The sequence below is a fragment of the Sminthopsis crassicaudata genome, chromosome 2, assembly GCF_048593235.1.
Source record: "Sminthopsis crassicaudata isolate SCR6 chromosome 2, ASM4859323v1, whole genome shotgun sequence".
In the NCBI taxonomy this organism is placed as follows: domain Eukaryota; kingdom Metazoa; phylum Chordata; class Mammalia; order Dasyuromorphia; family Dasyuridae; genus Sminthopsis; species Sminthopsis crassicaudata.
The window spans coordinates 615,818,774-615,833,568 of record NC_133618.1 but is presented as its reverse complement, the minus strand read 5'-3'; the positions used below and the strand labels follow the sequence as shown (position 1 = coordinate 615,833,568).

Sequence of the window (14,795 nt, the reverse complement as noted above, 5' to 3'; positions counted from 1 at the left end):
AGGTGGATTCTTTCTCATAGATTGGCATGTCATAGACAAATGGCTTCAGAGTAAGGTTTTTCTATTTTTGATAACTCATTCCACCTAGAGCATCCAGGCCAATGTTGCATAGTCAGGAAGCACTCAGAAATGTTAACAGAATGAATGCATGAATAACTGTAGAATTATAAGCCATGCCTCATGTCTATAGTTCCCAAATTCCACTTGTAAAGCTAATGCACCAAGCTGTAACAACATCTCATCATTGCAGTATATACGTTCCTCCAGAATGTCTTTTCGGAGCTGGAGATAAAATTGATGTCTTGTAAGACTGTACCTAGAAAGGAGAACAAATAAAATTCTCAGGTTTCATCTGGAAGCAGAGAAAGAAAGATGTAAAAGCTGTGATTTTAATAATTTAGAAAACTCCCATCTGAGGAAACTTCATACCAGTACAAGTTGGTATCTTCTCTACAACTTATAAAGAAAGTTGTTCAGCCCTGAAGTCAGGAGGACCTGAATTCAAATCTGGTCTCATATACTTAACACTTCATAGCTGTGTGACCCTGGGCAAGTCACTTAACCCAGTTGTGGAAGGAAGGAAGGAAGGAAGGAAGGAAGGAAGGAAGGAAGGAAGGAAGGAAGGAAGGAAGGAAGGAAGGAAGGAAGGAAGGAAGGAAGGAAGGAAGGAAGGAAGGAAGGAAGGAAGGAAGGAAGGAAGGAAGGAAGGAAGGAAGGAAGGAGGGAGGGAAGAAAGGAAGGAAGGAGGGAAGAAAGGAAGGAAGGAAGGAAGGAGGGAAGGAGGGAAGGAAGGAAGGAAGGAAGGAGGGAGGGAAGAAAGAGAGAAAGAGAGAAAAAAGAATGAAAGAAAGAGAGAAAAAAGAATGAAAGAAAGAAAGAAAGAAAGAAAGAAAGAAAGAAAGAAAGAAAGAAAAGAAAGAAAGAAAGAAAGAAAGAAAGAAAGAAAGAAAGAAAGAAAGAAAGAAAGAAAGAAAGAAAGAAAGAAAGAAAGAAAGAAAGAAAGAAAGAAAGAAAGAAAGAAAGAAAGAAAGAAAGAAAGGTTAGAAAGTGAAGTGATTCATCCAGGATTACATAGCCCATATATGTCAGAAAAAAGACTTCAACTCAGAATTTTCTAGTTCTAAGACCAACTTTCTCTCTATTGGCTGACATGGAAGACAAATTTAAAAGAATCCACATCTTTATTCTGTAAAAGGTGAAAATTATGAAAGAATGTGTAATCAAAGTCTACAAATCCAATTCATTGTGACAAAGATTTGCTTTAATGCTTTGTGTCTCTGATGTCCTCTATTAATTACTCTCTGCAGGGTTGAAGAAAGAAATCTCTTCCCTCTCTAGAATGTCCCTCTCCTCCCTTTTTCTGTTGATCTTTGGCAATCCTCCTCTTGGTCAGGTACCGCTCCCTCTAGGAAGCATTTCCTGATTTCCCCAGCAACTCATTCTGTGCCCCAGGCCAAATTTCCTTGTATCACATTTAACTATGTGTATGGGATTGATGATTCAGAGATTCATGACTTAGCTTAAAGCAAGCAGACACTTTCAAAGGAAAGAGCAAGACCATGGCACTCACTGAATAAGGTGGAAGTGGTTGACAAAGAATTTTATTCTCAAAAAGAGGGTGAAGTTAACAATGGAGGTTTTCTTCTTGGATCTGTCATTCCAGCCTTCTGGTGCTACTTCATATAACTTGGTTTCATCATTCAAGAAAAAGAACTCTTTACCTGAAAAGTAAGCATTCAGTAGTTTGAGGCAGTTAAATGGCAGAGTGAATGAAGTTTTGGACTCTGAAGCAACAGAATCTGAATTCAAATCCTGTCTGGAATGTTTACTAGCTCTATGGCCTTGAGCAAATTGCTTAATTACTTTCAATCTCAAATTATCATCTGTAAAATAATAGCACTTACTACCTAAAGTTGTTGTGGAGTTCAAAAGATAGAATAGAGGTAAAAGGATTTGTAAATTTTTAAGGGCTATATAAATGTTAACTATTATTAGATGAACAGAAATGATTGTCAAAATGAAAACATCCTACCAAAATCATACTTAATAGGAAAGGCTCAAATTACATATAGAAATCTCTAAGAAGTCAGCTCACATCAATAGGTCTCTATATTAGTATTTAATAGGGGAATCCATATTTCTAAGAAAAAAGAAAGAAGGGGAAAAAATGAGAGAGAAAGGGGGAAAGGGAGAAAGGGAGGAAGAAAGGAAGAAAAAAGGAAAGGAAGAAAGAGAAGGGAAGAAAAGTAATGGAAGGGAAGGGGAAATTTTTTTTAAGCACCATATGGGCAGCTAGGTGGCATGGTAAATAAAGCACCGGGCTTTGAATCAATAAGACCCATCTTCCTGAGCTCAAATCTGGCTTCAGACCAGCTGTGTGACCCTGGAAGTTATCTAACCCTGTTTGAATCAGTTTCTTCATCTATATAATGAGCTAGAGAAGGAAATGACTGACCACTCCAGGATCTTTACTAAGAAAACCCCACAAGGAGTCACAAAGCATGAAACACAACTGAATAGCATGTACCAAGTACTGTGCTAAGCACTTTACAAATATTGTTTCACTCAAGATAATATGTAAATATATGTAAAGACAGATGTGGATAAAGAGAAGATAGGCAAAGAAAGAGTCATATAATTGTTTTTAAAATTTTTGTCTCTGCCTAAAAATATCTTTAGGCTCAGTAAGTGTAGAAAGTGTAGAAAGACACGACTTCTATATCAGGCAGAAGTAGACAAAAAAGGATCAGTTGTTTCTGGTAGCAATGTTTAATTAAAAAGAAAAGAAATCCCCAATAATTTGGGAGATTCAAAACTAGAAGCAGTTGCATTAAAAGATAGTAAGTTCTGGAGGCATGCAAACAGAGGACAAATGGCCATTTATCTGAGAATTTTTAAAGAGGTTTGATTAATATATCAGATATGAAAATGGACCAGATGACCTTTAGTGTTCCTTGCAGTGATAAGATTCTATGATGTTATGAAAGGAAAAGAATTAAGGAAAGAATTAGAAAGATAGCAAACTTCTAGCTGTTCTTTATACCCTTTAGTGACAGATGGAAGGAAAACAGTAGACTTAGAACAGGAAACTTTTAAACACTTTTGATTAAAAGATCAAAGCCAAATAGGAACTCTAAGATATAAACAGGAGAGTCCAGAGAAATTAAGAAAGATAAATTTATGTAATCAATTAGAAAGATCTTTGTGATGATATAAAGTTGACATTCTAGTAAGGGAAAAAAGAAAAAAGTATATATTCAGAATCTAATAAATATTGAAAGAATAGAGGTAGGGGAGAGGAAGAAATGGGTGTGTGAGAAAATAATGTAAACGTGGAAGAAGGGGTAGGGATGAACCTCATTCTTATCTGAATGGACAGAAGAGTACTAAACATACACACACACACACACACACACACACACACACACACACACACACCCCAGTTTATGGAGAAATTAGCTTGATGTCAAACAACAGAGAAATAATGAAGTTGGTCATTAAAATTGATGAAAATTCTATCGAGGGAATAGGGAAAGAAAACAAACTTTCTAAATCTGGAGGGGGAATCATCAATCAATCAATATTTTTAATTACTTACTATTAAATAGGGGGTGGGCAAGAGAGAAAATAAAAGAACTAAATCTAAAGAGTTGCCTTAGAATATCTCTTAGACCATTGGAAATGGTTATATGAATGGAACTTTATGGAGGCAATATTGTAAGAAATGCTATAATATAAAACAATGTTGGAAGAAAAGAACAAATTTCAAAGAATTCTGGTTAGTATAAACTGAGGTATAGTGAAATGAGCAGAACAAGAACACATTACATACACACATTGTAAAGCAAAACAACATTAGAGGACTTAAAAACCCTGATCAAAGTACTGATCAACTCTGTTTCCAGAAGATCTATAATATCTGTTACCCACCTCCAGGCAGAGAAGTGATGGATACAAGGGGCAATTACATATTTTTGGATATGGCTATTGGAGGTATTTATTTTGTTTGAAGAATTTTTTTTTATTTGTAATAAAGTTTTTTCTCCTTTCTTTTGGTTAATTGGAGTGGGAGAAAGAGTGGTTAGCAATAGAGATACAAAAAAAGAAGGCTATTGAAACATTTTTAATGCTTAGAAGAGAACAGAAGAAAGTTCAAAAAGAAGCAGAGTCAAACAGGGCATTTTGAAAGTAACATAGAATTTATGACACATTTTTAAAGCAAATGGTATAAAATTGAAGTGCACAGTTTCATAAAGAATCTTTTTTTCTGTCTTTTGCTGTGGGTATGAAAATGCTCTTTTTTCTTAGTGTTTGAGTTCAGAATTAAAACAATTTATTGTAAATAAAAGCTCACTATAGCAAGAATTTTAAGATTCAGGAAAAGTGACTGAAGACAAGAGGTTCTAGAGCTTCCTTTTTCAGAAGAATTCTATATTATCTAGTCTTAGGTTTCAGACTATCTTTAGAGTCAATTGAACTCAACAAAATTATTTACTACCTATGTACCAGGTACTTTGCTAAAGACTAAGATTCTGAAGATAAGGAGTGAAAGCAGTCCTGATCCTCGAGGAGCTTACATTCCACTGGATCCCATAACTCTCCCTTAGTCCTATATTTATATTTGGATGGGAATTTTCAGCTTCTCTAACTTGCAAATCTTACAATGTAGGGAGCCTCGTGCATTGCCCTGAAATAACTATCCTATTCCACATTCAGGGAAGGATTAACACCTCATTATAACACTTACATCATGGCTCTCACTCTCACACAAAGAACTTGACACTTGAAAATACTGACCCCAATTTTTTTTTTAATGGAGAAAATGAGCTACAGAGATTTTTAAGTGATTTTCCAGTAACACATCAAATCAGAAAGAATAAAATCCAGCCAACCAGAATCCTGGCCACCTATATGTGTCATTGAATATATCACCAGCTGGCTGCTGCTAAAAAGGAAGTTGACTTTTTTTTTAAATGAACTTCTTTTTTAGTTTTCATCTTTTTAAAATTTAATTTATCTTATTCTATAGTAAAAACTTACCTTTCTGGGAAGCTAAGCCAAAGTAGAAATGTTCAACTAGGTTGGCATAGGTCTTAACTAAATTAAAGACATCTCGTGCTTTGGACTTGATGTCACATTTGACTTCTATACATTGCCCATTCAGCAGAACCACATAGAGTTCTCTTTGAGACAAATATGATTTCCCTTTTTTTGTCTGGAAAGAGAAGAAAAAAAAATACATGAATGCCAGGTCCCTGTCAGTGCAATATCTCTCTATAACATACTCCAATTTGCAGTGTGAGTTCTATTTCCACTGAGGTGTTATAAAGACAGCTCCAATAGGAGCCTTCCCCCTACAGTAATCCCCATTAAAATCCTCAGTGTATCTCCCCTGTCCATCTCCCTGTTGAAGCTTTCAAGGGACCATCATTAATTATTCATTGCACTTTCAGTGTTGTCAATCAATCTAATGCTGCTCACCGAGGTTCACAACTTGGAGATAATGATAATGAATTCCATACTGCCCAGTTACCATCTCAACTCAGCTTTCCCTAACATGAAGAATCCATGAATAGTCATGGAAGAGAGATAAGGGGATTAATTAGAATCTCAAAATTGCACAGCACAGCCAACTCGGTGTCATTTATCAGCAGGTGAAAGATTTATTATGAAACTATTTCTGATTTCTTGAATTTCCCTCTCCTCAGGTTAGGAACACAGGGTGGCGTAAAATGCTGGGAGTAAGCGATCTAAACCACAGTCCAAACCATCTTCTTTGGCAAATTGGCCACCAGCAGAGCAGAGCCGATAAAGGCAGACATACCAACAAGGCAGTGCAGAAGCAGTAAATAAATTGGTTGTCAAGAAGTGAAAGGCAGCCTCCACCCTGCTCTGAAAAGTTGAAATAAATGGCATGATGCCATATTGGATAAAGAGCAATGGAGCTAGAGTGAAGAAGACGCATGTTCAAGTCCCATCTTTGACATTCACTAGCTATGTGACCACAGTTAAATGTTTTATACACTCTGAGTCTCAGTTTCTCATTAGTAAAATTACAATGATAAAAATCAATGGTATCTAACTTAACAGTTTTTGAAGCACAAATGAGAGAATATAAGTAAAGTTAATGACATTCAGAATGAAAAAAATAATATTAAATATCAGTTACTACTATGAGGGAGCCATCAGATGATACATCAGGAAAATAGAAAGGTCCCTGTCCCTAGCCTCAAACAAATAAATTTCATTTCCCATGTTGATACCTGAAATCCCCTTACCCAAGAACAGCTGCCTCACCCTACAAGTAGAAGAAACGAATCAATCAATAAGTATTTGTAAGGCACTCATTATGTCAAGCATTGTGGTAAACACTAAGGGCACAAATTTTCAAAATGAAACAATCCCTATTCTCAAGAAATGAACATTCTATTGAGGGAATGTGAATGCCCTTGAAAGGTGGGGAGGTGATTAATTTAAATTCATTTTGAGGTGTAAATAAAGGATTGATGACAGATTCTTTCTTGAAATTACTTTTGAGGGATTAAGAAAGGACACCATGCACTGGGCAGGTGAAGGAAAGAAGCAAAGGAGATTGACACAGATGAGCAAAAATATGCAGAAAGGAAAAGCTGGAGGATAGAAAAGAAAATTTTGCCTTTCCAATTTTTTCTAGATACAATTCTTTGCTTAAGGATAAAGTACTGCAAAAAAGAAAGAAAGCTCTTGGAAGTGAGCTTAGGATGCAGAAGGTCAGTTTCCAAAATGACAAGAATACTATTTCCTAGTGATGTTTTCACTTCGTTCTTGCTATGAAGCCAGAAAGCAAAGTAAAGAGAGAAAAACTGGGTGGATGTCCTAACCAGAACACATAGAGATGTCTGCCCAGATGACCCACTTAGTTCACCAGACATTGTTTTTCAGGAAGTTCAAGTGATCAGAACCATACTCAATTGACAGAGGCATTGGAAATGATTTCATTACAATTTTCAGAGGAAAGGTGGAAAGGGAGTGTGGAGATTGCAGAAAATGGCCAGGGAGAAATGTGGTTCTTGGGGCACAAGTCAGAACTAAGTGGTTCGGCTTCTACGGAGGAGGTGAAAGCAGGAAGACCTATGTCAAATCTGATCTCAGGCATGGCCTAGCTACGTGACCCCAGGCAAATCACTTACCCTCAATTTCCTCATCTGTAAAATATAGATAATAATAGCAACTACCTCACAAAGTTCCTGTAAGGATTAAATGAGGTAACAAGTGAAATAACAACACATCGCAAGCTATAAGAAGCTAGGGAAATACTAGAGATGGCAGTTCTTATTGTGAATATTATTATTGTTGATTTACTTTATAAATGCTAGTCATTATTGTCGATGTTATTAATATTGTTATTTTGGTTTACTATGTAAATGCTCATTTTATTGTTATTGTCCATTTTATTGCCATTGGTTTGGAGGGTGGAGCAGTAGCAATGGCAGGGCAGAAAATACTCCAGCAAGATGAAGTGTGGATGGGGAAGACCTTGGTAAGGAGCTTCCAGGAGACTGCTAAGCCTGTGAGTATTCATCTCATCACAGGATGTGTCTGTACTTCCCATAGCCCTGTGCTCCTTGCTTCCAGACAGGCAAGAGCTTGTACCGCTAACTATAGAGGAAACATAATGAGGGCAACACTTCTTCCCACATAAAATTCCAGGGTGCATCACAAAGAAAGGAAGCGTTCCCCAGGACCCCAGACCACTGTTACCAAAGCACTCTGTTTATGTGGGAGATTCTTTCCCCCTCGCTCTCACACACACAACTGCTCGGACCCCTTCCTCCGGAAGAAGGATGTAGTGGGCACAATAGCCCCAAGGCTTGGGGCTGCAGCAGCTTTTTCCTACATGATCTATGGTTATTTATTGACCCTGCAGATGTGGGGTCTGTCTGCACCACTTCCACTGCTGCTACTGAGCTACACAAGCAGAAAATATAAATCTCATCAAAATCACTGGCTCTGGGACTGGGGGAGCATGACCACAGTATAATCCTGTGAGCTCACCACTCTCACAGCAGATGGGAAATGTAAAGGTCATGTTAGAGGTAGTAAATTCAACCAGAAAGTTCTTGTTCAAAGGGAGGGGGTTAGCGTCTCTCTGAGAGCCTTCCAGGCTGGGTCACAAGGACTAGCCCTTGGGGCTGCAGAAGGGCTCTGGACACCCAAAGAGACCGAAGGCTGAATCGATTTACAGCCTTCCTCCCATCGGCCCTTCAGCTCCAGTTATGATCTGTTTTGAAAATGTGCTATTTTAAGTTTAGGTTTGAGACTTGGAAGCTCTGGACTCAGCCAGAGGTCTGGCTTATGTCAACCTGACAGCCACACAGCAATGACAGCTAGTGATCCAGCAGACTAGACCCAAAAATAATAGGCAATTCTCCCTCTTTAAGATCTGTATAGAGCTGTAACTAGCATAGGATGAATGGGTCCTTGACCATGGCACTAACTTCCAAGGGGGCATGCTTTTCCCACTCTGGAGACTGGTGTTTTTTCCTCACCATGACTGCCATCTCCATACTTCATATCGTGGTCATCTGCAAACCTATTTCACCCGCAAGCTGCCATCTACCCCTCATCCGTTGGTAAGACATACACTCACACACACACATCACCCCACTTACACGGATTAAGTTTAGACTCCCTGCCTCCCAATAAGGCATTAGACTGAATTAGACTGCTTTCTGCAACGCTCCCCAGTGACAATTCCTCAGCTGTTTTTTAATAATAATAATAATAATAACAATTTTATTGTCATATATATTTACATATATATAATTATATATATATATAATGTTATAATAATTAAATAATAACAATAGTTAAGACATATAGCACTTTAAAATTTGAAAGGCATTTTACATGTTATCAAATTTGATCCTCACCCCAACCTTATGAAGTAAATATTATCATTATTCTCATTTTACAGTCAAATAAACTGAAGCAAAAAGAGATTAAGTGAGTTGCAAGGAAATGTCTGAATTAGAATTAAGGATTTCCTGAGTACCAATCTAGCACTCTGTCTACTATGTCATCTAGCCGCTCCATGTAAAATAGTCTTAAACTTCACTTCTGACTATATAGCATATTCCTTGGAGCCCCAGGGAAGAGACAGGTCTTCCATATCACATTCAGGAACCACCAGCTACAGTTCTCACTGCTATATATAACAGTATACATACATACATACATATATATATATATATATACACATATATATAAACTATATATAATATATAAACATATATACACACCATATATAAACTATATATAACAGTACATATATATAAAACCTTTATCTTCCACTCAAGTCAAGGCAATAATTACCACAATGGATCCAGGTAGATGTAATGTTACTGGTGCCTCTGCAGACAACTGGATAAATTCTGGTCTTGAGAACTAGGAGGAAATAAATGAATGTTGGAATAAATAGGACTAGCTTTGCCCCTTTCTGGTCAAGGCCCCCGAATCTGTGTTACCGCATGCTAGACCTTTCTTCCCTACAGAGCAGAGAAATACTGATGGAATAATAGATAACAGAAAAGGGGAGAAAATCGGAGTCTCATGAAATTCTAGAGGTAGAAAGGACAAAGGCTATTTAACCAAGAGAACTGAAATTATCCCTCTCCTAAAATACCTTACCAAAGCTAGCTTAGCAAAGCAGAAGAAATAATCCCTCCGCCTCCACTTAACATCTCTTTGACCATGAGTAAGTCACTTAATTTCATGGATTAAAATGACTCAAGTTATTAAAGATTTTTAAAGGAAAGTGGGTGATCCATTGCAGATTCTTATTTGCCCACTGGTCAACCCACAGGTATTTGTTGATGACACTGTATTCAGCACCAGGAATGTGATGGTCTGATTTCATCAGCACTAGCAAGCAAACAGTGGAATCTTTGATTCATAAAACCTTTGGACTTCATAATAATAACTGACTTTTATGGTTTACTCCAGTAGTGTCAAACTCAAATTTGTTTATACAAATCCCCCTAAGTTACATATTGACCTTGTTTTAAAATCTAAGATTGCATTTTATTGTATTTATATTTTTTATTAAATGATTTCCAATAATATTTTAATCTAGTTTGATATGTACTCAGGAATGTTGTGGACTTCACACTGCTAGCAGACTACCTATTTGAAATCTCTGGTTTATGCTTTGCAAAGCAGTTTGCATCTCAGGAAAGCCTCAGAACTCCCTCTGAAATAATAGTCATCTTCATTTTATAGGTGAGGAACCTGAGGCTCTGAGAGGAGAAATGCCTTATCCTAGGTGCCTATATGTGTCAAGATTGGATTCAAAGTCAAGTCTTCCTGACTTCAAATTCCATACTTTATCTGCTTCATAAAGCTACTTTGCCCCTGGGTAATTGGCTATTGCTCATCCCCAGACTTTTCAAGATGTTGTAGACAGAATTCTAGTCCAGGCTTTGCTGCTTATTTGCTTCATAGTTTTCAACAAGTTACTCCCCTAATTTGGGCCTTATTTTTTTTTACTTTAAAATGAGGGGTTGAACCAGATTAATTTCAAAGTCACTTCTGGATCTAACTTTCCATGATTCTATACTCTATGTAGCAAAAACATGGAAACCCATAAATTCTAATTTCACAGCCAGCAAGGATCTAAATGAATAGAGGAAGTCTAAGCAAGTAAATCATGAATGATGAGATAACCTCAGACAAAGAAACAGAGAAGGCTCATTTTAGAGAAATGGGCTTTAATGCTGTTGCCCACCTACCCTAAGTATTTAAAAGCATGGGAAAATGTGTAGATCTCTCCATTACCATTGATCAAGCTTAGTCTGCTATCTTCTTGACATGAGAGAAACTTTGTTCTCTCTTTGACTAACTGAACTAGTCATCCCACAACTTCTTCCTCTTTGTTTGGAATTCTTCAGGCATATATATTAATTATTTTAACATTACCCTTTCCTTCTTTGGTAAAAAACATCTCGGGGAAGAGACCACTGAGGAGGATCTCTTAGGTGCCAAAGAGAAGGTAGATCCTAAGCTGAGTCTGCTATCTTGTTGAATTCCTGGGGGAACTTCATCCATAATCATACTAGCCGATCTAGAAACAAGATATCAGAATTAGAAAACCATTCATTTTGTGGTTAAGAAACTACTAAGAATAAAGATTCTTCCTTAACAATCTTGAAACTTGAGAGTATCCAAGACCACAAGTTATTGACTGTAGAAGAGGATATGTGGTTATTGATTATACACATAGTAGAAACTCAGCTCACTGGTAAAGGGAGAGGAAATATCAGGGAAGTATCAAACAATTTAGGAAGTTCCCTATGGTCAGTGCTTGACGCTAGTAATTAATAAATGTTCTATTCATGGCTATGAAGATGAAAAATCTTGCTGGGAAGATAAGAGGAGACAAAATTATTAAAATTTTAATTCCAATAAGCAAGAACTGTAACTAACTTTAGTCTATAGAGTCAAAGATAAACATTACAACATGAGTAAACACACTACAAGCAGGAATTAAGAAACTAATTTTTACACACACACACACACACACACACACACACACACACACACACACACACATACATACCTATTTATCATCAGAAACAATTATCTTGCCTCAAATTTTCTAGTTACATTGGGATTGAACTTTTCTCAAAAGGACAACAGAAATTATCCTGAATGTCTTAGGCTGTACAAACTGTGCCACTTGACACATTTAAAGATCCTAGATTAATGCAATTACAGGAGGAAAATTTAATGCTGTCTAGACATCTTAGTTTAGTAAAGACATCAATAAGCTAGAGAACATCCAAAAAAGGTCAACCAAGATGATGAAGGATCTCTTATCTATGTCATATAGGAAAATCAGTCAAAGAAAGGAGCTACTTATCCTGGAAAAGATTCAAAGGGGTCATAATAGATGCCTTCAAGGGCCTGAAAGGCTGTGGAGTAGGGAAGAGAAATTAATGTGTCCTTTTTGGCCTTAGATGGCAGAATCAAACATAAATAGATGAAAATAGTTAAGACCAATTTGGCCATAAAGTTGATACATATATATATAGTCAAAATGCCACACAGTAGGATGAACTATGTTGTAAGGCAGAGCTTTGCTATAGCGGAGAACCTTTTTTCCAATATGAGTTGGATTAGGTCCCTTCCAAACTGTACGATTCAGGTTCATCCAAGTGAATTAGACAGTCAGCTCTTCCCTAGCAGCCATATCTTCATTTCACAATAGGTTGTAGATTTGGAGTTGATGCTTTACTTTGTGAGACTTTTGTAAGACAGAAAGCTCAGAGTTTTGTTTACTTGATAGCTTACCCAGAGTGAAAGAATTTGGAGTTGCTGGGTGCTAAAGCATTCAGCTGGAATCCCCATGTACTCGATCGTGTATCTCTGTCTAAAACCAGCAAAACAGGAAAGATTAGGGCAGAGACAATTCCTATCAATTTCTCATTTGACGTGAAATAGGAAACTTAAATGTATGAATACATGACATTTTCTTGACCAAGAAAAAGCCACAGAAAACACCATAGACTCCTAAACTTGTGAAAGTTAATCCTAAAGTAAAGTTAATCCTGGATCACAGAAACTCTCCAGAACAATTTGAACCTATTTAGCAAGGATTAATATGGGGTCAATGGACTTGTTTGTTTTTTTAATGGTTTAAAAATGGTATTTCAATATGTTGGGTTTTTTGTAATCCTGCATAATTTGCTATATTTTTAAAAACATTATTCTGAGGTAAGATACATGGGCTTCACCAGAATGTCAAAGAAGTATGGAACACACAAAAAATTAAGAATATTATTTCTAGCAGAACTCCAAAGAAGCCCTTCTTCTCCCTTCCCTGAAATGTCCTCAATTCTTTCTAGATTTAGAGATGTTACAGGGATGAAGAGGTCTCTTTGATATGACTAAGGGCTTCTCAATATTGCCCTTTTCTAGAAAGCTTTTTCAGAGGGTGGAATAAGGCCAAAAAAGTTCTATAATTAGAAGTGTTTTTTTTGTGGGAAGGGGGACCTTTAAAGAAGGCAAGAATTCTTCAAGAAAAAAATGAAACTATCTGGAAATAAGGTACCAAAATGATTAATTTCCTAATTTTTTTTGATGAGTGAAAGAAATGGATGAATTCCTGAAATCTTTGATTAGTGAAATGAATTGACTAAGGAAACCAATGTATAGAAGTTACATGGAGGTAGATTTCAGCTTAATGGAAATTTGAACTTTCTGTCAATTAGAACTAATTAACAATGGAACAGACTGCCTCATTAGATAGTGAACTCACCCAGTACTTAAAATGTTCATACAGAAGCTTAATTGTAGAAGGAACTTTTACACTGGATAAAAGGTTGAATTAGGTGAGCTCTAAGTTACTTCCCAGCTCTAAAATTATACATTTGTTTTCTTTAAAATATAATGGACTTTTGCTCAAGATAATTTAGAATAAATCCTCTTGGTGGACAAACAAGAGAACCAAATTAAAATTGTTTAATATCAACCAATAATTTAGTAATTTTTTACGCCTGTTGTGGACTTATAATCCTTGCAACTATGAGTTATACCAAACTGATGTAAGGTCAGTTTCTTCTGGAACCTCCATTTTAAATAAAGTACCTAGAGTAACCACATTCTTTCCATTTCTCTCAGAGCTCTGTTTCTCATACTCTAAACTTCTTTCTCTACCATGTCACCATAAGTACCATTTTCCTCCTCCTTCCTCCAGTTTCCTTTTATGTATAATCTTTCTCAGAACATAAATTCCTTGAGGACAAGGATTGTCTTTCTCTTTTCTTGTTTTCCTATTCCCAAATCTAAGTCATTTTTCAGTTATGTCTGACTCTTCATGACCCTATTTTGAATTTTCTTGACAAAGATTTTGGAATGGTTTGTCATTTCTTTCACTAGAGTATTTGAGGGTACTCAGTACAATACAGAACTGCTTGTTGACTCATGGAGTTGACTAGAAAGTTTGGTCTTCACCCTCAGAGAGCTTACAGACTATTTTGGTACAAAAGATATAAAACACATGAAATGAAGAACAATAAAAGACAAAGTATGGTATCTAAAGGCACTAAAAAAACCACTAAAAGATTTTAGAGTAAGAGAATAATATGATAAAACTGCAAATAGGTTTGGCATCCATGTGGAAGATGGATTGGATAAAGGAGAGCCTGGAAATAGAGAGGAGGAAGAAGAAAAAGATGGAATTGAGGAAGAAGAAAAGAAAGAGGAAGGAGGAGGAGGAGGAGGAGTTTAAAGAAAAGGGGAAGGAAAAAAGAAAAAGAAGCAGCAGAAGAGGAGGAGGAAGAGGAAGAGGAGGAAAAAAAGGAGGAAGAGGAGATGGAGAAAGAGGAGGAAGTGAAGAAGAAGAGAGTAAGATAGTCTAGGCAGGAGGGGATGAGAGACTGACCTAGAGTGATAGCCACATGAGTGGAGGGAAGGGGACAGATATAAAACGTGAATATCAACATTAACATATTGAAAAATATTGATCCTCCCTCCTTTTAATGTTTTCTTTATATTTTTGTCTTTATTTCTGATTCATTTAGCTGTCTCTTCTACTTGGTTCTAAAGTGGAAAACAAAATGCATTTGTTAAACCTGAAATTGATACTAAAGTACAACTGGATAGAAAGTTAAAGGAAGTGTAAGATCTCATCTCATTCATGTAGCCTGGAAAGACCGCCTGCATAAAGTGAATTGTGAATAGATCTTGATTTAAAGGAGGCAGGAGGCTGAGGTCCCAGGAACCCATCCAGCTATATGAATCAGCCCAGGTTGTCT

General features: G+C 36.7%; 1 protein-coding gene across 1 annotated transcript in view; it reads right to left on the bottom strand.

Annotated features, from left to right (window-relative positions):
• Window positions 1-14,795, bottom strand: part of FRMPD2 (FERM and PDZ domain containing 2) — a 298,804-nt gene that overhangs the window by 243,382 nt on the left and 40,627 nt on the right. Inside the window, 6 exon segments of the mRNA XM_074296140.1 lie at window positions 93-316; window positions 1,571-1,721; window positions 5,041-5,215; window positions 9,355-9,426; window positions 10,957-11,101; window positions 12,331-12,409. Coding sequence (XP_074152241.1) covers window positions 93-316; window positions 1,571-1,721; window positions 5,041-5,215; window positions 9,355-9,426; window positions 10,957-11,101; window positions 12,331-12,409 — 846 coding nt within the window.